General features: G+C 39.8%; 4 protein-coding genes across 9 annotated transcripts; 1 reads left to right on the top strand and 3 right to left on the bottom strand.

Moving 5' to 3' along the window:
- Nucleotides 1-152: 152 nt before the first annotated feature.
- Nucleotides 153-2,133, bottom strand: LOC132205870 (brachyurin-like). Its single transcript, XM_059635217.1, has 6 exons — nt 1,905-2,133; nt 1,124-1,346; nt 919-1,072; nt 758-856; nt 465-607; nt 153-401 (listed from the first exon to the last, which is right to left on the bottom strand). Exons 1-6 carry the CDS (start codon nt 2,087-2,089, stop codon nt 225-227), a joined length of 981 nt encoding a protein of 326 aa, XP_059491200.1. The 5' UTR covers nt 2,090-2,133; the 3' UTR covers nt 153-224.
- A 156-nt stretch (nt 2,134-2,289) lies between these two features.
- LOC132205871 (brachyurin-like) lies at nt 2,290-4,485 on the bottom strand. 3 transcript variants are annotated; one of them, XM_059635220.1, is made up of 7 exons: nt 4,150-4,485; nt 3,833-3,977; nt 3,436-3,649; nt 3,229-3,382; nt 3,059-3,157; nt 2,779-2,921; nt 2,290-2,719 (listed from the first exon to the last, which is right to left on the bottom strand). In XM_059635220.1, the coding sequence occupies exons 2-7, from the start codon at nt 3,958-3,960 to the stop codon at nt 2,543-2,545; spliced, it is 915 nt and encodes a 304-aa protein (XP_059491203.1). In that variant the 5' UTR covers nt 3,961-3,977; nt 4,150-4,485; the 3' UTR covers nt 2,290-2,542. The 3 variants fall into 3 exon arrangements, with proteins under 3 accessions (XP_059491203.1, XP_059491202.1, XP_059491201.1); XM_059635219.1 differs by having other exon boundaries at nt 3,833-4,092; nt 4,150-4,482; XM_059635218.1 differs by having other exon boundaries at nt 3,833-4,482.
- Nucleotides 4,486-4,610: 125 nt separating this feature from the next.
- Nucleotides 4,611-8,703, bottom strand: LOC132205869 (brachyurin-like). 4 transcript variants are annotated; one of them, XM_059635213.1, is made up of 8 exons: nt 8,554-8,703; nt 7,048-7,184; nt 6,796-6,994; nt 6,551-6,719; nt 5,893-6,062; nt 5,568-5,666; nt 5,258-5,388; nt 4,611-4,910 (listed from the first exon to the last, which is right to left on the bottom strand). In XM_059635213.1, the coding sequence occupies exons 2-8, from the start codon at nt 7,144-7,146 to the stop codon at nt 4,734-4,736; spliced, it is 1,044 nt and encodes a 347-aa protein (XP_059491196.1). In that variant the 5' UTR covers nt 7,147-7,184; nt 8,554-8,703; the 3' UTR covers nt 4,611-4,733. The 4 variants fall into 4 exon arrangements, with proteins under 4 accessions (XP_059491196.1, XP_059491199.1, XP_059491195.1 ...); XM_059635216.1 differs by having other exon boundaries at nt 7,048-7,166; nt 8,554-8,684; XM_059635212.1 differs by having other exon boundaries at nt 6,796-7,070; nt 8,554-8,696.
- A 667-nt stretch (nt 8,704-9,370) lies between these two features.
- LOC132205866 (apolipophorins) lies at nt 9,371-23,454 on the top strand. The gene is made up of 42 exons (XM_059635207.1): nt 9,371-9,500; nt 10,418-10,453; nt 10,548-10,744; nt 10,855-11,022; nt 11,081-11,233; nt 11,292-11,487; nt 11,623-11,857; nt 11,913-12,246; nt 12,464-13,185; nt 13,242-13,497; nt 13,557-13,744; nt 13,796-14,053; nt 14,110-14,312; nt 14,373-14,525; nt 14,584-14,769; nt 14,827-15,119; nt 15,173-15,302; nt 15,355-15,757; nt 15,814-16,018; nt 16,077-16,264; nt 16,322-16,536; nt 16,592-16,758; nt 16,815-17,072; nt 17,125-17,496; nt 17,550-17,782; nt 17,839-18,036; nt 18,099-18,394; nt 18,448-18,707; nt 18,766-18,936; nt 18,995-19,484; nt 19,544-19,949; nt 20,019-20,317; nt 20,385-20,794; nt 20,847-21,009; nt 21,063-21,265; nt 21,323-21,556; nt 21,612-21,745; nt 21,795-21,967; nt 22,077-22,588; nt 22,724-22,945; nt 23,002-23,193; nt 23,252-23,454. Exons 1-42 carry the CDS (start codon nt 9,434-9,436, stop codon nt 23,264-23,266), a joined length of 10,194 nt encoding a protein of 3,397 aa, XP_059491190.1. The 5' UTR covers nt 9,371-9,433; the 3' UTR covers nt 23,267-23,454.
- The last annotated feature ends 143 nt before the right edge of the window (nt 23,455-23,597 follow it).

Here is a 23,597-nt window from a genome sequence, read left to right as displayed (position 1 = left end):
GATTAATCTCGTGTACTGAAAATTATGCTAGAAAAATAATTTGTAGAGAAAACATAAATAATTTAAAATAGTTAAAAAAAATTTGCAAAATTATTTTTGATTTCCTTCCAACAATAAATTTTAGCAAGATTTTTATTTAAAATTTCTTATAAAAATATTAATAGATCGTCCATCTTTTATAAACTTTATTATTTTATTTCAACTGAATATTGCAAATAAGGTTATCAGGGTCTGATAGCAATTCCAGTGTTGGTTGAAATCCAGTTGAGGAAACTGGTCACTCGGGCGTAACCTGAAGGGTTTCCAGAAGCGCAACCTGTGGAGGAAACAAAGGAAACTACGCCCAATTGCGTCTTTGCACCATCTGCCTCGGTGTAGACAAGAGGGCCGCCGGAATCACCCTAAAATAATTAATAATAAAAAAAACATCACTCTCGGTCGCATAGGATTTTAGTGATAATTACGTTGCAAGTGGAGAGTCCACCCGCTCCTGAGCAGCAAAGGGTGGATGAAATTACCACACTGGAGCCGTAGATCGATGCACATTGCGAGTTGGAAATAATTGGGAGGGAAACATAACGCAAAACATCGCTGATGCTTGAGGTGGCTAGTGAGAAATTAGTAAATTAGATATATTTCATTTCATATAAGAAAATCAAGTTGGTTTTATTGCTGTTAAAATCTCTTGATTTTAAAATACTTTTTGCAAATTTAAAATTATATGATTATTGAATTTATTAAGTATAAAAAGGCTTACTGTCTGAAGGGCGTCCCCATCCACTCACAGTTGCCGAAGTTCCCGAGAAAGTATTTGACGCGTCCGACAGTCTGGGAAGGCGAACCACCGAAATGTAGCCTGAAAATGAATCAAATTAGATTTAAAAACCGATGAAAAACGTTTAATTTAAAATTAATCACTCGACAGGGTGACAGCTGATGGGAGGGTTAAAATAGCAATATCATTGTTGAGCACGGTATCGTCGTAGTTGGGGTGTTTAATTGATGAGGTTGTCGTAAATTCCACGCGACCGTTTTCACTCGTAGCTGAAACGTTCTGCGCGCCGAGAATGACCTAAGACAACAAAATAAAAATTTTTGAATTTAATTTTTTATCATCACAAACCCTGTAAGAAGTTCCTAGGCCTCCTGGAGCGCAATGGGCGGCAGTCAGGATATGCGTGGTTGAAATGAGGGATCCCCCGCAGAAGGAGGCACCATTGATGATTATGGCCGCCTGCCAGGGAAACTGGCCTCTGACCGCCAACGCTCCGTTCACAATGCGGCCGTCCTCTTTAACGTCGACAAAAACTTTTCCAGCGAAATTTGGCTGGGGTTGCCTCATCATCCTAAAATTAAGTTAAAGAAAACATTTTTATTTTGGACGATTGTTATTTTTAGTTTTTTAGGTATTCAAACTCTACTTTTTTTATATTATTTGTAATTAAAGTCCTTATTTATTAATTTCTTACATTTTTCATTTAATTATTTGATTAATACACATTTTAATTTAATTTTATCAAATGTATTAAGAAGAGGCTTCTGCTGAAAAACTGCATGATTTAATTTAATCCAATTTTTTATACGTTAGAATAATATAGTTTTTAGCCAAGAAAAATTGAACGAACTATGGGAACTGAATATAATTGTTCAAAAATTAATATTTTTTCTTATGGAAATTTTCTAAACTAATTTTTTTCTCAAAATTTTCCGATATATTTGAAAAAAAATATCAAACTAGGTTCGTATCGTCCCAATTAACTTCAAACAAAATAAAACGAAGAAGTCTCGACTTAAAAATTTGCATTGATCTCATGGGAAACGTTTCAGTAAATTTTTTTTTTTTAGTGAAGATACCGTAAGCTCCTTCTTAATTCTACGAGATATCATCAATCTTTAAATCTCACCTGTCCACGATGGGTGCGTCAGCTCTGGGCCTCATGTTTTCCATAACCTGTTCCCACTCGCTAACGGTGAATTTTTCCGGCTCATCAAGGGGCTTCACAAATCGCGTCTCAGGTTGAAGTTGACGAATGTCGAGGGCCAAAGCCCCTGCCAGAAGGCAAACAGCAATACAGAGTAGTGTTCTCATTGTGCAGACCAAGACGTTTTGCACCTACTGATTCGCGTTACACGTTGGTATTTATAAGGATCAGGTGTTTCTTATCTGTGATTAAAGCAAATTATGATTAATGAGGTAAAATCGATAACAAATTTGACTCACCTCATACGTTTGTTTTCGCGGTATTGTTTGCTGATGCTAAAATTTGTAATCGTAGTTAAAATAGTGAAATTCAAACCATCATCAGTCCTTGGCATATTGAAAGTATTGCCCAATTTATAAAATTTTTAACTGGCGGTCTCTAAATAATTCGTCTTTCTTTTTGTTTTCTATTAGTTAAATTCAGAATCCTAAATTAACTTTAAAACTAACGTTCGAGACGTAATAAGTGTTTCTGATTGTGAGAAACAATTCATTAATAAAAATACAATATGTTTGCATAAATTTTAAAATTTATTCATTTGAACATTGCGATTATAGTTATCAAGGCCTGATAACAATTCCAGTGTTGGTTGAAATCCAGTTGAGGAAACTGGTCACTCGGGCGTAACCCGAAGGGTTTCCAGAAGCGCAACCTGTGGAGGAAACAAAGGAAACTACGCCCAATTGCGTTTTTACACCATCTGCCTCGGTGTAAACTAGAGGACCTCCTGAATCACCCTTTAAAATTTAAAAAAGAATCAGTCTCGGTTGAATAAAATATAAATTATTTTACTTACGTTGCAAGTGGAGAGTCCACCCGCTCCTGAGCAGCAAAGGGTTGAGGAAATCACCACACTGGTGCCGTAAATTGTTGCACATTGCGTGTTGGCAATAATTGGGAGGGAAACGTAACGCAAAACATCGGTGATGCTGGTGGTGGCTAGTGAGAAAAAAAAATTACTTATTTTGGCCTAAAATAATTTAATTGCTTCTGTGCATTTAAAATCTCTTGATTTTAAAATAAATTAATTACTATTGCATTGATTGAGAATAATTAAATATAAAATATTGGCCTACCATCTGAAATTTTTCCCCATCCACTCACAGTGGCTGATGTTCCCAAGAATGTGTTTGACGCGTCCGAGAGTCTGGGAAGGCGAATGACGGAAATGTAAGCTGAAAAAGAATCGAATTTAATAATCCTCCTTTACACTGGGTACAAAAATTGAAAATTAAGAAGAAATTACTTGATAGGGTGACGGCTGATGGAAGGGTCAGAATGGCAAGATCGTTGTTGAGCACGGTCGGGTTGTAGCTCGGGTGAACAAGTTTAACGGTCGTCGTAAATTCTACTCGGCCAACTTCAATCCCAACTGAAACGTTTTGCGCGCCAAGAATAACCTACGAACGACAAATTTAGACAATTCAAATTTAATTTGCTTGCAAAAAAGTACCCTGTAAGAAGTGCCCTGAGCGCAATGGGCGGCGGTCAGGATTCGGGTGGTTGAAATGAGGGATCCTCCGCAGAAGGAGGCACCATCGATGACTATGGCCGCCTGCCAGGGAAACTGGCCTTTGGTCGCCACGGCTCCATTCACAATACGTCCGTCCTCTTTAACATCGACAAAAACTTTACCAGCGCAATCTGGCTGGGGCTGCCTCATCTTCCTAAAGTTAATAATTTAATTGAGAATTTTTTAAAGACTGATTTGAATATAATTTTCTAGAACCTAAATAATTTTTTTACTTGTACTTACATGCATTATATTCAAATTAATTTATTTAATAGATTTAAATTTTTTTAAATTTCATTTAATCAACAAACTCAAATGATCAAATTTTTATTCTCACCTGTCCACAATGGGTGCATCAGCCCTGGGCTTCATGTTTTCCATAACCTGTTGCCACTCGCTCAGGGTGAACTTCTCTGGACCATCAAGAGGCTTCATGAACCGAGTCTCGGGTCGGAGGTGGCGCATGTCGAGGGCCAAAGCCCCTGCCATTAGGCAAACAGCAATACAAAGCAATATTCTCATTATGTAGATCAAGAAGTTTTGCACCTACTAATTTGCTTTGCGCTTCGTTATTTATAAAGATCGGGTGTTTCTTATCTATATTTAAACCAAGTTATGATTGCTAAGACATGATCGAGAACAAATTTGACTCACCTCATACGTTTGTTTTTGCGATATTGTTTGCTGAGATGCAAAAATTTGTAATCGTAGTAAAATAGTCGAAGTCAAACCACTTAAACCCTCTTGAAATTCTATTTTCTCCATGATTAGAATTTTCTCGAAGCGGATAAGTGGCGCTTCAAAACTGCCTTAAATTATTTCAATCTCTTGGTAATTTTCTCATGTTTCGAACTATGACATTGGCTTGACCTTGTCTGCTTTAGTTTAGATAGAATTTTGCTGATTTACGCGCGTTTTACAAATAATTTGGTACTTTGCTCAGATTTTTTCCCCCATTAAACAGACTTTCATTTATTTCATCCCAATCAGCAATTTTGGCTGAATTAAGAAATTTAAAATTATTTATTAAGTGTTTTTCAGTCACTGAAAAGAATGATTGAATTCATTTCGAAAAATAACCATAAATAATAAATTTTAATTTGTAAAGGATCAAAGCACATAAATGAAACAATTTTTCAATAACTTTTCAAAATAAATGTAATTCAAGCAAAAATTAAATTTTTGCACTTCAAATTAATTTGCTGATGAGATCGATTAAAAATTCCAATTTTTACGAATTAGTTTCGAACGGCGAGGGAAGTTTTTTCCGAAAGCCAGGCGAGCAGTCCCGTCACCCTGACAAAGACGAGTGGGTCGCCCGATTCGCAGTTTCCGTCGCTGCGAAAGTGCGTCAGCCCAATGAGGCTCCACGTGTTTTCGGAGTCGCGGTAGGCGAGAGGGCTGCCGTCGTTGGCCTGTGACAAAGTTCATTGAAATATCCAGCGATAAACCCGGCTGTATTCAATGTCAAGGCCTTCCTGCTATTTTCGAATTTATCTTGACGACCCTTCGCTTTTCGCGTCGGAGCTCGTGCGCGACTTCGTAATATTTTTTATTATGATGAAGTTAATTAATTGAAAAATTATATTTTTGATTTACAAATTTTTGTAATGAAATAAAGTTTTTTTTTTATAATTTTCTGGTTAAATTGGTGATTGGTAAAAATCCTCCTTTTTAATTATTAATATTATTTTTGAAATCATTTTTTCCCCTTTTTTTCTTGAGAGTTTTGGAATTTGGATAAAATTATTTCATAACTTACAAAACAAGTATTAACTTGTGACAAAGTGCACAAGTGCTGGAAGTTTACAGAGGTCCCAAAGAATTTGTAGCAGTCGCCTATTTCCATAACCGTCACATTCGCCCTTGTCAGCAATGCGTTGGCTTGTTTTCCTGAATATTTAAAAAAATTCTAATTAAATCGATTGAAATATTACGAGTGAAAAAAGCGACACGTTCATGAACTTAAAATCTCTAAACTCAATAAGTTCTAAGTCCTGTTTTATGTTTTAAGAAATATTATTATAACTGAAAAAATTTTGATTGTACAAAAAATTGTGAAATTACTACACCATCATTTGTAAATCCCCATCCAGTGAGGTAGGCCCTCTCCTTCGTGAACGTCTTAATTGCGTCTGACCTCTTTGGCAACGATATAGGCCTGATGTTATCTGCAACCATTTTAATTAGTGTATTCAGCGTCAATGGATGCTCTGATAGAGTCATTCATTCTCTAGTGGAATTTGTCCCGTAAATCATCAAGGTTTTTTTTATATATCAACTCGGTCTCGACAAACAAGCTGCATTTGAGGTCGCCAATTGCGACACGCAGTTTTTTCCGGTTTATTGAAAAAACAAGACAGTTTTTCTGAGAATTGATTTTGAATTGATTATTACTGCCGTTGGTGGCGATCGGGATGGGCATGGTCAGCAGGGCAATGTTGTTGGCGAATGTGGTCGGCTCGTAATTGCTGTGCACGATTTTCGCGTCGGTCGTCATGAGGATGACGTTTCGTTCGAATTGGTTGCGGTCTATATCACCCAGAGTGATCGTGAAGTTTTCAAAACTGAAACGGAAGTGCGTTGAAATTCGGGCCATTAATCATGAAAACATATACAAGCGACAAAACATGTTGAAAATCTAAACTATAAATATTTCTTTTTAGAAATATGCTGCGTAGATAAGCAAATAATTTTTTCGTCAGATATAATTTTTCCAGTTTAATGTAAAACAAAATTTTCGATTTTCACTAAAGTAATTAAATAAATAACTTTAAATTAAAATAATTTCACAATATTTGCATTTTTTTCTGAAATAAATATTTTAAAATTAATATGAAGACTTTTTTTTCAAAAAAAAGGTGGCAATCACTGCTCTTTGATTAAATTGCAATAATTACTCAAAAATAAGATATTTTCATTTGAAAATTCCAATTTTGAAACTACTTTATGATTTCTATCCACAGCAAATGGCCGTAATCAAATATAAAATATTTTACTCTTCTTTTAATTTAAATCTCTCATCAGTCTTCTCAAATTAAAAAAGTCTTCTTACTCATTTACGCAATGGGCGACAGTGATAATGTGCCGGCTTGAAACCATAGCCCCGGCGCAAAAGTGGGTTCCGTCGGCGTTTATCCCCGCGTGCCAAGGAAAGTGACCACTATCGAGGGGCTTTCCCTTGTCAATTTCCGAATTAGTCGCCATGGACACTTTTCCCGCGTCTATAACAATAAAAGTTGCGAAAAGTTGATTTATTTTTTTATTTTTTAAATTTCTTCAGTAGAGTTTTTTATGTACCTGGCTCTTTATTCCTTCCCTTCATGGAATTGCTGTCGCCTCTGGGTTTCAAGCTGATCATGATTTTGTCGAATTCAGCTGCTGGAATTTCCAATTTGGCAGGCGTTCGCACGTTTTTCATGACCGTTGTAAAATTGTCCGTACTCTTGATTTCAAAGTACGAGGCCAACTTGGCATTATTTTGACTCGAAGGCGATCCCTGACATTGCATTTTTAAATGGAAAATTTGGAAGTCATGCATCCTCAATTTACCCCAAACTGAGCCATTGTTGGTCCTATAGTGAAAATAATGATGAGCAACGCAGACGATTTCACCATTTTTTCAGGCCACGGTATATGAAAATTTTCCATAAAGCGCTCCGCTGTTGCGACTGCAACGTTCCATGCAACTAAATTCAATGCCGACACAGCAGGATGTCAGTTTCCGCAAATGAAATAAAAACGACTTATGATTTTGTCCTGCCTAAATTTTGAATTTTGTAAAGGATCTATACATTTATATAAGTTCAAATCGCTGTAAGGTAAAAAAAAAGTTGATCTTATTATTGAAGTTCTCACCATTCTCAGTGGATTTAAAGGATATTTAAATTTAGAGGAAGTAATTTGTCACTGCTGATTCGTGCATGGGATTGTTGATTACAGAGAGAAAATTATTACCGCTGTAGGAAATGAGTGCGCTCTTTCATAAAATGAAAAATTGAGCTATGTGGAATTGCCTGACGGTCATAATTTAAATTTTACACCAGTAGCGTGACAAGTTGGATTAAGGTATTTTTTTTTTTATTTTATTGTGCATAATATTTTATAAATAATTTTTTGACTAGAAATTTTATTAAAATCATTCTTTGTTGTAAATAAGTCTTATTTTGGAAATATTTATTTAGACTTTCCAAAAAAGTTATTATCGTTCCGAATTTTCATGTGCAAGAAAATGCGCGCAAAAACTTGCAGCAAATCCGAGAAATCCTCGTATTCAGACGGGTCCAGCGATAACCCGCTCGATCTCACATCCCTTCAAGATTGTCCCCTCTGACCTCGAATTTCGGGTGATTGCCCTCGCTAATTAAAATAATTTCACGCGTGCTGCCGACGAGCTTCTCTCTTATCGAATCTGCTCAAATCCAAAGCTGCGCCGTCGGCTGCGGCTAATGCATTATTTTTATTGTTCTCACTCAGGAAGGGTTATCTTGTCTATTGAATGATGGGAGTGCCATTAGGCCGAATAAAAATAATCGCGATGGGGTAACGAGAACAGACACGGACTGCCTTTTGATCTACGGTGCGCCACACTGGGGTGTTTATTTGCCGGAGAAAATGAAGGCATTGAGAATACAAGTGTCTTTGTCTTACAATCAGACTTTGAGAGTGAACACAAAAGTTAATTGTTTGATTCTTTGCGAGTTTTCCATCGCGTTTGTTACGTAATTCCGAGTGACGTGCCCCGTTGAAATCCATGATGCAACCAAAATTGAAAATCTTATAAAAAAGACCAAAGCAAAGCAATTTAAAAATTAGTAACTTTAAAAAAGTTGATATTTTATTTTTCATTATATTTATTAAAAAAATCAATTTTTATATTTTGTATTTTTGGTTTACAATTGAATGAAAGAAATACTTTCATTTTCAATTTTGGATGACACTTGTAGAAGTTTTAGTACTCCTAAGTTTGGGATTCATTAAGTCCGGAGGATTAAATTTGATAATAATTGAAGATTTAATCAGATTTTGTACAGCAGTCCGTACGCAATAGTGACTCACGTGATAGCTCTTGGCTGGCCTCTGCGGGCCAACACAATGCCCATTGACTGGAGCCGGCGAACTCTTAATCGCCCAAAATCCGAGTTCCTTCAGCCTCTCGTCTTCAATTATTTGCGTCGCAGTTCATTAGTAACATTTTCCCGCATCAATTTATGTCGCGATTGTAAAATTTTTGATCTCGGGTCATCAGCGCTGCGTCACTTTTGGTCACATTTGTAGGAAATGAAACGCAGAAAAAATTGGGCAATAAAAATTGCGACTTGTGTTGGTAAAAATTATATATTTTTATAACATTTTGAAAAATAATTACAATTACTGCTTATTTGGGATAAATAAAACTTATTTTCGGCTTTTGAGAGGTGATATTAATATTCTAAGAATGCAAACAGAGACTTTGATCAAACAGTCATCATGTAAACCCACAAAACAAGAAGGCGCGGCAGCAAAGTACAAGACATCTTTTCATCATCTCTAAACATTTTTTTTATTTTTTACATCAAAACATTTATATCATGCTATATTGAAATTTAAAAACATCTTTTCAATAACAAATTTAAAGAAAATAATTAATCCCACAAATTGTTTAAATCCAAAAATTTTACTTGCAAATAAAGATTTGCAATTCAATATTTCCATTGCGAATTGCGATTTTCTTTCCACAACCCTGAACTGGCGGAAACGGCTCCAAAGGGCGCGTGGACAACAATGACATATCGCCGTCCGCCGGCGCAGATAAGTGCGGGTCGGCCATTGAAGATGAAGAACGCCGGCAGCAAAGGTCAAAGCGCGGGTATAAAAGGGCGGGTGGCTGGCGCGCCTCTTTCTATCCTCCGGTCGGTGTCGCCGCTGCCGGACAGACAGCCCTTTGGATTTTTGCAAGATGGCGACCGGCAAGGTGTTGCCCACCTTGGTGGCCCTCGTGGTTTTCCTCAATTCGGCCCTCGCGCGTAAGTACCTGCATGTTTAATATACATTTTTTTTATCTTCTATAATTTTGGTTTATATTCAGTATTTTCTTCTTCTAATACTCTTTTGGAAAATGAATTTTTCTCTTGCAATTTTTTTATCTAATGACCTGCATGCTAAATTGTCATAATTCTAGCAATTAAATTGTAAAATTTGGTTTGATTTCTAAAAAATACATTATATTACGTAATTATGAGCAATATTTTTAAATTAAATGAAGAAGTCGGGCTTGTCCTCGTAATTTTTTTTTCAAATTTTTTTTTTTAAATATAAAAATTTTTACAACGAGGACAAGCCCGACTTCTTAATTTCCATGATCATCTCCTCAAGCGTCAACTTCTTTTTTAAGTGACATTAAATATTAATTAATTTATTTATTTATTCTCAATTCAATATTTTGAACTTTAAGCAATACTTTGTATTGTTATGTAACATATTTTACTGAACTAATCGTTGAAATATATTTATTAACCATTTATGTATTACGCAACAGGAAATTATCATATCAATTAAAAATTTAAACCAAATGAGAAAAAAAGAGAAAAATTAATAAGCATAAAAAAGCTCATTTTCGTCCTTTGTATATAACAGAACTGCAATTTTTAATATGTAGGTCGGTGTCATAATTTTTTACGACTTGTCTGCGTTCAATTTTTTTTTTTTCATAAAATGTCTCATCTCTCTCTATCACTCGTCTGTCGCGTGGATTTGGCGAAAGGCGTTTATCATGTTTTTCTCTAAAATTTCCGTCTGTTATCTCTGCGCCCGAGTCAAGAGGTCAAAGTCAGTCAATGTCACGGTTCAAATTTCAATAACGCCTCAGAATTTGATAAATAATTTTTATCTTGTTGCCAAGGGCCACGCAAGCGAATAATTTTTTTTATAATTTTATTTACAGTTCCCCTGAAGACCTGCCCTGCCTTTGAATGTACAGGTAAATTTCAGTCATATTTTTCTTATCGATTAAACAAAAATCATTTTTTAAATTTAAATTTAAAAAAAAATTATATCAACCCGTTGTTATTCAGGATCGAATGATGTTTTCGCTTTTGAGCCGAAAAAGATCTATTCATATCACTTGGAAACGCAAACTTCAAGCGTCCTGAGCGGTGCCACCGTGCCCCAGGGCAAACTCCATCTCACTTCGGAAGTGACCGTGCAGGCGGTTAGCCCATGCTCGGCCATACTGACCGTTAAGAAGGCCACAGTCATTAATGGAGAAAAGGTAGGAATATTTATCATAGTTTTTATTTATATATATTGTTTACTTCTATCATTTTCCTTTTTATTATCAACAAAATTTTGGCTAATTTCAAATTTATTTGATATGAGCAGAAGCACCTTGGTGCCGCTGCTATTGAGGGCTCACCAGTCCTGATCGGCGTCCAGAATGGCCAGCTTGTGTCTGAGTTCTGCGCCAACAAGGCAGATTCCATCACCTCCTTGAACGTCAAGAGGGCCATTGCTTCGCTCTTCCAGGTCCCTGTGGAGCAAAAGCAATATGTAAATCCCAAAATTTAAAAGGTTGAAAAAAAATGGTAAATAACAATAATAATTTTAGACGGACATTTTTGGCACTTGCGAAATTTCATCCACTGTTCTGAACGGAGCCGACGGCACTACCGAGATCAACTCTTTCCGCAACCTGAACAGCTGCAAGCACCGAGAGAGTATCATCTCTTCAATTCCTTCTTCCTCTTACGACTTTGACGCTGTAAGAAGTTCAATTCAATTTTGAAAATTTGTTAGACATGTGAAAAATAAACTTTCAGCCTGAGCAGTCCAATCCCATCATCAAGTCTAGTGCTCGTCTAGAGCAGAGACTGAAGAACAAGGTCCTCGAGGCTGCCTCCGGACACGAAGAGTACCACTTTGTGCCTTACAGCAACCAGGGCAATGGAGCAATCATCACTGTCTCGACCAACATCACACTCACAGGCACCGCCGACGGAGACGCGCAGTTTGCTGGTGAGGAGATACGAACGCCTGCAGATCGCTAAGTATGCAATCCGCTCTACTTCTAAGTTGGGCAGATTGCGTAACTTCGACTGTTTGAATTTATTTAGATAAATAATTAATTTATGATTATTTTTCTTTTGATAGCCTCTGCTGAACCAACTTCTGTTTCCGTCATCTTCGAGGCTCCTCATGGATCCAGTAGCGACTACTCTAGTGGAAAGGCCATTAATGCTGCAGTTGAGGAAGCGTGCAAGGCCATCGAAGCCCACAGTGTCGATTCTGCCCACTATGTCCGCAGCTTGATCCAAGTTATTCGCCAGTCTTCTGCTGCCAATCTCCTGCAGGTTTACAATACCAACAGCAAGAACCCATGTGGAGGGTCAGTAAAAAATACCATAAAAATTTAACTTGTTTAATACTTTTTTAAATTGCAGCAAGTTGATGCTCGATGCCCTTATCAACGCTGCCACTGGCCAGACTGTTGAGGCTTTGGTAAAACTAGCAAAGAGCAAGGCTTTGGACCTCGATCAATTTTACACTAGTCTTGCGTTCAATCGTCACCCCACCCTTGCCTCCATCAAGGCCATCACCACTCTGATCGAGAAGGGTAATCCTGCACGCAACCTTATTCTTGGTGCTGGATCCCTGGTAGGCAAGTACAATGAGGAGCATGGAATTGAGGGAGCAAAGGAAATTGACACCCTTTTGGAAAGAATTGCCAGGCCCCTAGAAAACTGCAACGCCAACAACCACGAACAGGAAGACAAGGTAAATAAAATTTCTCTTTTTTGCCAAAATTTAAATTATTAAAATTTTAAAAAGAAAAAATGCCACATTGAAACAAAAAATATTTATTATTTATGTTTCTAAGACAGAACAAAATTCGTATGGAAAATTTTTAAATTTTAAAAAGTTTATTCAATTTTTTTATTTTGACATCATGAAAACTTTATTTTCTAATTTTTAATTTCATACCTTTTCTCAGATTTTGACAGCTCTCAAGGGTATTCACAATGCCCACTACATCCCTGACTCTGTCGCTGACAAACTGAAGGAATGTGCCAGCCGCAAGTACTCAACTCGTGTGCGCGCTGCCGTCATCGACTCCATCCAGAGTGACGCTGGCAACGCCAAGCTGAAGCCTACCATTCTTGAAATCCTGGAGGACCGCGAGGAAGACTCTGAATTGCGTATCAAGGCCTACCTTGTTGCCGCCACCTGCCCGTGCGGCAAAGTCTTTGAGTCAGTCAGCAAGCTTGTGCAAAATGAGCCTGTCAACCAGGTTGGATCCTTCATCGCCACCCACCTGCGCAACCTGAGAGCCTCCGCCAACCCTGACAAGGCCGGAGCCAAGGCCATCCTTGGATCCATCAGGGTCCCTGCGAATAAGTACAAGTACGACTACCGCCGCTTCTCCACCAACACTGAGCTGAGCTTCTCCCTGGGCAAGGAAGGTGTTGCCGCCTCTGCCGAGTCCAATGTCATCTTCTCGCAGAAGTCCTTCCTTCCCAGGAGCACCGACCTGAACCTGACCGCCAACGTTCTGGGACACTCATTCAACCTGCTGGAGGTCGGCCTTAGGGCTGAGAACCTCGAGCACATCCTGGAGACCTACTTTGGGCCCAAGGGCTACTTCAAGACTCATTCTCCCAATGATGTTGTCACCACCGGAAATGAGACTGTCAACAACCTTGCCCAAAAGATCAAGTAAGCTTAATATACATAAAAAACACCATAAATTCAAATTTTTTATTTTATTTTAGGGAAAGGGCCGTCCAGTCCATACAGTCCACCCGCAACAAGAGATCAGTTGATCGCTCGAGTTTGGAAAAGATGAGCGCCAAGGTTAAGCTGGAGGATGACGACAACATCAACATTGATGTTTACCTGAAGCTTTTCGGTTACGAGCTGGCTTTCTACTCTTACTACGGCAACCCCACTGAATTCACCCCTGCTGGCATCGTTGACAAAATCTTTGACAGAGTTGACAGCACCATCGATAAGGCTAAGGACTATAATGTAAATTATCTTTCTTAATTAAAATAATGTTAACTTAATAAATTACAATTCCAATTTAGTTGAACATCGACAAGAACGTTCAGCTCTTTGACACCGAGTTCACCTACCCCACGTTTGCTGGTTTCCCACTCAAGCTGACTTCTGCTGCCACTGCTGCTATCAAGGTTGAACTGAAAACACATTTTGATCTGCAAGCTATTGTTAGGGCACCCCAACAGACTGATATTGCATTCAAATTCATTCCGAGGTAAGGATCTGATTGCACCTTTAGAATATAATTTTAATTAAAAATTATTAGTGCGACCGTCGAAGCCTCAAGTGAGTTCTTTGTTGACTTCTACATTGCTGCCTCTGGCCTGAAGCACGCTGCCACCATCCACACTTCCAATGGTGTTGACCTGACCTTCAAGATCTTGAACGGCAAGGGCTTTGACCTTAACATCGGCACCCCTCTTGCTCAGCAGGAGATTCTGCATGTCAAGTCGGACCTTTTCAGCGTCAGCCGTGACAAGGGATTTGCTCCCGTCCAAACCCCGATTGTTATTACTATTCCAAAGTAAGAATACATGTCAAATAAATTAAATTTTTTGTAAATAAATCTTTTTGTTCCAGAAAACAATATTATGGCTGCTTTGACCAGCTGTCCCCATTCATCGGTGTCACTTTCTGCGGTGATTTGAGCTTCCCTAATGAAGGTGTGCCCAAGAAAGGACCTTTCTTCCCTCTGGATGGCCCTGCTGAGTACTATGTTCTGATCAAAAAGGACGACCCTGCCCTTACAGCATACAATATCAATGCCCAGTACCACGATGAGGGTAAGAAGATAAAGTGAAAAATTAGGGCTAAAAAAAATTATAAACTTATCATAAATTCAGATCCCAATGTGAAAGGATGGAGCCTCCAGTTCAGCACCCCTCGTGCCAGCTCCGAGAGGCTTGTTAAATTCTTGTTCACTTTAGCACAGAGGGAGAGTCAAAATGAGGCCAAGCTTGAGTTCATTACTCCAATTAAGTCTGGATACGCTGCTGGTATATTATTAAATTATCCAAATGAAGCTCATTTAAAATTATATATGAATTTTTTTAGTTACTCTCATTGAAGACAAGCAGGAGAAAGCTATTGATGCAATTCTCAAGATGGATGCTGATGAGTACAAAGCTAAGGTTGGTCTTACTGTCATTGAGTCCTCCGATGCTGCCACCACATATAAGCCTCAACTGACCTATTCTGGACCTGGTGACGATGGCTCCAACAAGCAGTACACTGTTGATGGTACTAATTTTTTAAATAATATTCATGTATATGTTTAAAATTTATTCCTAAAAATAGGCGTTATCAAGCACGAAAAGAGTGGCTCTTTGGACAAGTTGACCTTCACCGCAGTTGCAGTCACAATTCCCAAGAACAAGTACCAGCTTGATGGTTTTGCCGGACACTCGAATACAGGTTTTGATGTTGACCTGGTTGCCAAGTACAACAACCTTGCTGAAACTGTTGCCCTCAAGAGCAAGTACGAGCGAACATCTGACAAGGCTGCTCACTTTGATATTGAATTCAAGGCATCAAAGTATCCTGAGGCTGCCTTTGCTGCTAACTATGATGGAAAGCGTGACGAGCTTTTGGTAATAGTTAAAACTTACAAATTTAAAGCTTTTTATAAATTTTGCTTTAAAAGGTTGACAACAAACTGAAGGTTTATTACGGTACTGACCTTAAGAATGAAGACCACAGCGTAACAATCGAACAGCACTGGCAGGCTGAGAAATCTGAGGAAAAGATCGCCTCCTTCTCCACCAAGAACAAATGTAATATAGTAATTTATTCTTATTTCTTGCCTTGACCAAATAGCGCCTTTAGTGAGCATACCTGGTGTTGGAATTTTCCTGCATTATGATGCCGACGGAGTCCGTGACAAAAGTGTGCACTTCATCGCCGAGGTTGGCTATGAAAAGCAGAGGCTCACTTCTGAGCTCAACTACAAATTCAACATCCCAGGCCCTGATGGACAGAAAGACTCAAAGGACCCTGGTGGCTTCGAGCTGCTTCTCAAGGCCGGTGCTGCCGGAAAGGTTGTGACCATCAACTCAAACCGTGTCATCGAGACTCCCACCACCTCCAAGACCCTGTTCAGCGTTGACCTCCAGCCCGAGAATAAGGTCTTCAAGATTGAATCGGACCTCATTCACAAAGTGTTGAAGAATGATGTAAAGCTCATGATCACCTCTGTTGTTTCCATCACTGGATTCCCTGACACTTATACGTAATTTTTAATAATTTTATTTTTTAATTTTAATTATTTATTTCTGATCACTTTAGTGTCTGCACTGGTGTTGAGAACACCCCTGAACAAAGCCAGGGCCACCTCCAGTTCTCAAAGGGATCTGTCGAAATCTTCAAGGTTAAGGGTGAGGCTAAGCACGGTGACACTGAAACTGGCAAGTTTGAAGTCTTCCTTAAGGACTTCCTCGACGGAACTGGTACCTTCAGCCACACCAAGAGCAAAAATGAAGGAACTATTGATGTATTTAGTTTTTATTGCTTTCATGTGGCAAATATTAATTTTGGTTAAATAATTTTAGTCTACATTCAACTCTCAAAAACTTAACCGCAAGGTTGTTGTAACTGGAAAACTAGCCCCTGGCGCTAAGGCAACCGTCCGTGAGCTGAGTGTCAATGTTCTCCTTGATGCCGACAAGAATCCTAGCAACAAAGTCTCCATCGACTCGAGTCTTGATTTGAACAAAGACGGCCGCTCTTATGACACAAAGTAATTATAACTTTTGACGTCATAGTTCCCTTAATGACATATAAAATTTTTCCTTAGGACCACAATTTCCATCATTGACAGTACTTTTGTGATCAGCCTTAAGGGAGTTGTGCCCAATCGCACTCCTCTGGAAAATGGAGTCATGTCCAGATTTGACGGCTCCCTCGAGCTGCCCAGCAAACAGGTTATCAGTGCGTATGCTGACTTGGTCCAGCTCCAGGAATCACAAGGAAAGGGAACCACTGCTCTCATTAAATTTGATGACGGAAAAGGTTAGTTTTTTGTATTAAGGAATGAATAAAAATTCAATAAATTTTTTTTATTAAGATTACAAGCTGAAGTACTCTGGAAAATACGCAAGCGTTGATGGTTTCGCTGTTGCTACCTTTGACGTAGACACTAATTTGGAGCTGAACTCTGCTCAGAAGAACCTTGTTATTGCTTATAATATTAAAAATACTCCTGGTGACAACACAAAAACTATTGTCCACAAGGTATAGATTATCTTTTGGCTGAAACTATATTTATATAATAATTTAATTTAATTCAGATTGATGTCACTGGATCTGCCATTCCTCAACCATTCAGCTCCATTTTCACTGCTGAAATCCAGGACACTCCCAAGTATCACCTGACGACTCGTTATGGTGAGAAGGTTGCTGTTGATGCCGAGACGTCTTTCAATTTCAAGAACAGGAAGGATCAGTCATATGACCTTAGCTTCAACCTGAAATCTGATTTCGAGGGCTACAAGCAAGTCAAGTACACTTCCTCCTACAAGGGTAGCATTGATACAGAGGCTAGCAATGTAAAATCTCAATAAATTATTTATGCTTTAAAATTAATGAACACTTCAACAGGGAAACGCCAGAGACTTCTTGGAAATCGAGAATGCCCGAGTGTATGACATTTCTGCCCACTACGACTATGTGCACACCGCCAGCGAGTGCAAAGGAAACTACAAGCTGACCAGCCTCTTGGGGGCTGAAGAGAAGGACCCCCGTGAATTCTCTTTCTCCCACGAATACACTGGCCCCACCGAGCTTAAGGTTGACACTAACAGGGCTCGCAAATTCACTGGAACGGTCGGACTCAGCCAGGGCAGCACAGCCTTTGGACTCAAGTTCGATGCTGAGACCCCTGGAGACGGAACTACCAGCGGCAAATTTGGAATCACTCTTGACACTCCCATTGAGAACTACAAGACCATTGTGCTCAAACTTGACCATAAAGTAAGAAATATGGTAATTAAAATTTTTATTTTTTAAATTTATGCAAAATATAGAGCCAGAATTCTGGAAAGCTGATTGAGGCTGATGTTGAACTGAACTTCGACAACAACGAAGCTCGGCATTATCTTCTCCATGGCAAGGCTGATTTGAGCGAAGTCAGCCGAGTCTTCTCAGTCCAGATCACCAAGTTTGACAAGACCCCAATCTTTAAGACCCACGCTTCCTACCAGAGACCATCTAGCAACGAGATTCAGGGTGAACTGAACATCAATGTTGGAGGCGCCAAGTACGTTTTAAATTTATATTAATATTTTATGGAGAGTAAAATATTTTCAATAACAGGCCCTTCAATCTGGCCGTCAATGGCGTTGCCAAGTACCCTGGAGGTTTCGATGAATTTGATGTTGTTGTCAACTTGGACTCAGAGGACTTGAAACTGAGCAAGGTCAGAGTTCACCTGGATGGCAAGAACCAGGGTGCCAAGGGACGCAAGATCAACGTTTCCATCAAGTCCGCTGAAAAGACTTACATCGAGGGAAGGTATATATATAAAAAAATAAATGACATTTTTACAGTAATAATAAATTATTCATTGTTCCCAGTACCACTTTCCAGAAGAAGGATGATGGCACAAGCACTGTGTATGAGGGCAAGGGCGAAGTTGAGCTGAACGGTGACAAGTACTCATCCGACATCAGGTTGGCGCACCGCGTTCTCCAGAAGGCTAAGGATTCCGAAACTGGTTTTGATATCACCCTGAACGGCGTTTTGACTGGCAAGCTGAAGAGAACCATCGATGCTCAGTTCCTTCTCACTGACAAAGCTCTGAGAACTTACACCAAGTACTGTAACGACAAGTGCTCTCAGGTTGATGTTGGAAACACCCTTAAGATCACTGGTAGCAAATTTGAACTAAAAAAATTTTAATTTTATTAATTTTTTGTTTACTAGATGCCACTGAATTGCATGTCGAGAATAAGGTTTCTTTCGACTTCGAGCACACTCCTAACCCCTTCGCACTTAACATCAACTCCAAACTGCACCGCAAGGGCTTGGCTTTTGAGCACAGAATTGAGGCTGAGCTCGGCAAGGCTGAAAAATCCACCAAGTATGTGTACGAAGCTCTCCTCAAGGATCGATCTCTTGGTCTGCACTTGATCACCCCCAAGAGGACCATTGCCATTGATGGTGTCTTCTCCACTCCCGAAAAGGTATACTTTCTTTGACAAAATTATAAGTCGAAGAGAGTTTAAAATTATTTCTTTCCAGGCAAAGAGTGAGAACTCTCAGAGCTACAAGGCTGAATTGACTGCTTACCTGGACAAGGCTAATGAGCCTGACAAGAAGCTGACGCTTTTGTCCTCCCTGGACGTCAACAAGGGCAAGGATGGCACAATTTACACATCAGATCTGAAAATTTCTCATCCTCTTATTGGAAAGGCTAGTATTTATCTTCAAAAAATTTATTAGTATTAATTTTTATTCAATTGTTTAACAGGACCTTGTCTTCAAGAGCAAGAACTTGATTGGAACTGGACAGGTTCTGCTTGATTCCTCTTTCACCCTGGACGTCTTCGCCAAGAAAAACCAGGCCATTGTGTTCAGCATCAAGAATGAGCGCGTCCCAATTGATGGCGGCTTTAACATGACCTCTACCTTGACCATCACCAGCAAGGCCCAGGGTTTGGACGTGACCACTGTGAACCACTTTGTTGCTACCAAGAAGGAGGTTGGCTTTGGCTCCGTCATCACTTGCAAGAGTGACAACGAGGTCAGGGAGACTGCTGCCATCTTTGCTGCCAGCATCGACAGCCTGTTGATCTTTGTCGGGTCGCCATCCTGCGAGATCCTCAGAATTCACGGAGACTGCAAGAGACAAACAGGAATTCCTCCCAAGGCCAATGTCTATCTGTCTTTCCTTGACACCATCAACTTTGAGGGAGAAGTGATCGGTTATCAAAGCTTCAAGTACCAGGCTTATGACAAGAGTGAGTAATTTTTATTTTTGTTTTCAAAATGTGATTTTTAACTAAAAATTAAATTTTAGACCAGCCTGAAATTCGCACCGTTTACTCTGGCGCCTTCGAACTGGAGAAGGAGCTTCTGCTGGAGGCTGACCACCTATCTGCTGGCAGCTCTGCCAAGCTCTTCCGCCTCCGCGTCGCTCTGGACAAGGACAACTTCCTGCAGACTGAACAGACCCTTGACCCCGATCAGCTGAAGGTTGCTCTTGACAGACTGCAGACGATCGGCAAGTCTGCCGCCGACAGACTCACCCAGTGTGTTACTGCGAACTACAAGGTGGCTGAGACCAGAGCCAAATCCATCCTCGAAGGCCTAAAGAAATCCCAGCCTAACCTGAAACCCCTCATCGACAGATGCAAGGCTCAATTTGAAGCCCTGCAAACTGAACTTAGAGCTGACCCGACCATAAATGAAATTTTCGAAGTCATGTAAGCTTTTATATTTTTACTATAACATTTGAAATTTTGATACTTATTTTTTATAAATAATAATTTCAGCCAAAACCTTGTTGGTGGTCTTACCCAGACTGTCACTAAGTTCCTGCAGACCCTTGGCGAGTATGTCGAGAAGGTCACGACTGTCCTGAAGGAATGGGCTAGCAAATTCGCCGAATTGATCAACAAACTGACTCCCGTTTTTACTGAAGCTATTGGAAATGTCAGCAAAGCCTTGTCAAGCACGTTCACCACCTTCCTGGAAATCTTCACTAAGTTGGCTGGAAAGGTCCTGGAAGCCATTAAGGCCAACAGCGGTGACATCCAGAAGATCTTCGGGCTCTTTGCCGAGTTCATCAAAGGTAAAATAATTTTTTTAACTAAAATTATTTAAATCATTGTAATCAATGATATGATTTATTTATGCAGATCAAAGCAAGATTGTTGGAGAAATTGCCAATGAGCTCAGCACCTACGTGAATGAGTTGATCAAGACCATCATCAAGCAGCTCGAGTCGCAGCCGTTCCTGGACAAAATCAAGGAGAGATACGAAGAGTTCTACAAACTGTTCTTGGAGCGCTTTGACGGAGTGTTTGCCGAAATTGCCGATAACCTGAAGGAAATTCTGCCTAACCAGGAGCTCAAGGAATTGGCCGATGCCTTTGTCGACTACATCACTAAGAAGGTTAAGGGTCAACCTGTGGATGACATTGCTGAGCTGAAGAAGCTGACCGAAAAGCTGGTCAAGGCTTTCACCGCCCTTGTAAATCTGCCTGCAGCTTCTGGAATTCCAGGAATTGAGGGCCTGAACCTTGAAAACATTTTGAAATTTAGTGTGGTAAGTCTACAAAATCAATACTTTTGAAATGCATTGATTTGGTTTCTTTCAGACACCCGCAAACTTTGACTCACTGATTGCCCTGCCCCAATTCACCAGCTTCAGGGCTAGCCTTCTGGAGCTTCTTGGTGCTAACGATCTGCCCTCGGCTGCTGAGATCTTCTTCACTTACTCTGTGCCCCGCCGTTTTGACGATGCTGTCATTCCTTACAGAGGTAAATTTAATTGTAAATAATGTTTTTTGGTATTTCATTTTTAAATTGTGTAGCCTTTGGCCAAATCTCTGGATCTAAGCACTTCTACACCTTTGACGGAGACCACTACACCCTGAAGGGTGATTGCCAGTACCTTTTGGCTAAGGACTTTGACGATGGCAACTTCAGCTTGACTGTCGAGCTGGCCGGAAATGAGCTCAGGTCTGTCGCTTACATCGACGCCAAGGACAATGTCGAGATCAAGGCTGACCACTCTGTAAATTTTACTTTTTCATAATTTTCTTGCTATTTTTATTCATTAAAATTTTCTCAGGTCTTGGTTAATGGACAAGTTGCTGATCTGCCCTTCCACCAAAATGACGTCAGCATCTATCGCACCTTGAATGCAGTGAACCTCAAGAGCAAGTACGGAGTTGAAATTGTCTGTGACCTGCACCACGACCTCTGCTCTTTTGCTGTCAATGGCTACTACTTTGGAAAGACCCGTGGTCTCCTCGGAACCATCACCAATGAGAAGTTTGACGACTGGACCTTGCCAAATGGAAAGGTTAATCATCTTAATATAATTTATCTTCTTAGATATCTTATTTAAATTTTGTCAGATTGCCACCACCGTGTCTCAGTTCTCCAACGCCTACATGCTGAGCGACTCCTGCCAGAACCAGGTTCCTGTCGAGCACAAACACAACACCCACGCTGAATGCGCAAATGCTTTCACTGCTCCTGCATCTTTCTCGTAATATTTTTTAATGAAAACTCTGTTTTATACTCTACTTTTTTTATAGTGAGTGCTTCTCCTTTGTGGACCGCACTCCTTACCGCCAGGGCTGTGAGGATGCCTTCGACGATGCTCAGACTCCCGAGCAAAAGAGTGCCGCAATCTGTGATGCTGCCGCTGCTTATGTGTCCAAGTGCCGTGACGCCACCTTCCTTCTACCCACCCTGCCTTTGAACTGCGGTAATTTTCCCTAATTTTTTAATATCAAATATATGTCTACCAAATTCTTTTTATCATCTTTAAAAAAAAGCTGTGAAAATATATTAAATTAATTATATTCTTTTTCCAGCTCAATGCAGCTTGGGTGCCACCAGCATCAACGTTGGAAAGACTGCTGTTGTCAAGACAGCTGGCAAGGTTGACGCCGTCATTCTCGTCGAACAGGTTTCCGACAACGAAGTCACCTTCAAGGACTTGGTCCTTCCTTTGGCTGCTCAGGTTAAGGTGGATCTGACCTCAAAGGGCTTCACCGACATCAGGTCCGTCCTGATTGGCTATGGCGCTCCTGGCCAGCAGTGGCCGTCTCTCTACACCACCGATGGCAAATTCATCTTTGACAGCACCAATCCACCCAAGCAGCTCAAATTCGGCGCTTCTGAATCTGGAAATGCTGGTGCTAACGTGCACCCTCTTCTGGCTTTCCTCAACAGGGCCAAGGAGTACAGTGCCCTTGAATTGGGTCTCACCCCTCTTGCCCAGGCATTCAGACAGGTCATCGAGTTCCCATTCAGACCTGATGCTGCAAAGGCTGTCATTCTCGTCAGGAGCAGCGAGTGCCACAAGACCAAACTGCCTGTCTCGGTTAGATCCATTTATTTTCAAATATTATATTCTTTATAACAATTTTAAAATTGAAATACTATATAATATTCATTATTATTATTTATTAGTCCTGCTTTTCTACTGTTTTTCCTGAAATTTAAACATTTTTTACAGCTCCAGCAATTGACCTTCCTGCAGGCCAGAAACTTCTTCAAGGACCGCGGAATTGTTGTTGGACTCGTCCAACCCATCGACATCACCACCACTGCTGCTGAGAAGAAGATCATTGGTTTTGATTCTGAGGCTGCCATCACCTACACCAAGAAGGGTGTTGACCCCAATGGCCGCTCCGAAATTAACTACAGTAGCGACTCTTGCGCGCCTTACATTGACACCGTAATTTTATATGATTTTCATGAAACAAATTTTTTATTTAAACTGTTTATTTAAAGGTCAAGCCTCTTGTTCTGAGCAGCAAGATCTTCAACGAACTTAAGGCTGGTCCTCGCAAGCAGTTCATCCAGAGCGCGTCCAGCAGATTTGCCAGTCTGCTTGCAGTCGAGAACACCCAGAACTGCGACTGCGTTTTCCACGAGGGTCTGCACGCACAGACCAGGTGCTCTGTCTCTGCCACCAAGCAGAAGGTTTGAAAATTTTCTGAAAGAAATTAATTTTTTTAACGCTATTTATTTTAAATTTTAGGGCAAGAAGAACTAAATATTATATGGAGCTTAAGAATGAAAGAGTGCAGTTTAGAGGAATTGAAGGAGTGAAAAATTTTTGACTGTAATGTTAAGTGAAAAAGTGTAAAATAAATACAACAACAAAACTAATGAAATTTTATTTATGCTCTGGTAATATAATTAATTATTAAATTTAATTTTATTATATAGAAATTTTGTTTTTGAATTTCCACGACTTTTTTTTACAAATTTTACGCGCCTTTATTGAATGATTTAATACAACAATAATATGTACAGCAGATTTTAGTCTTGCCAAAACAATGTGTAATTAGAAAATTTTTCAGTGGGAGACAAAAAGTTCAGCT

The sequence above is a fragment of the Neocloeon triangulifer genome, unplaced genomic scaffold (assembly GCF_031216515.1).
Source record: "Neocloeon triangulifer isolate White Clay Creek 2 clone unplaced genomic scaffold, ASM3121651v1 ptg000003l, whole genome shotgun sequence".
NCBI classification, from domain to species: domain Eukaryota; kingdom Metazoa; phylum Arthropoda; class Insecta; order Ephemeroptera; family Baetidae; genus Neocloeon; species Neocloeon triangulifer.
This window is presented reverse-complemented; position numbering and strand designations above follow the sequence as displayed.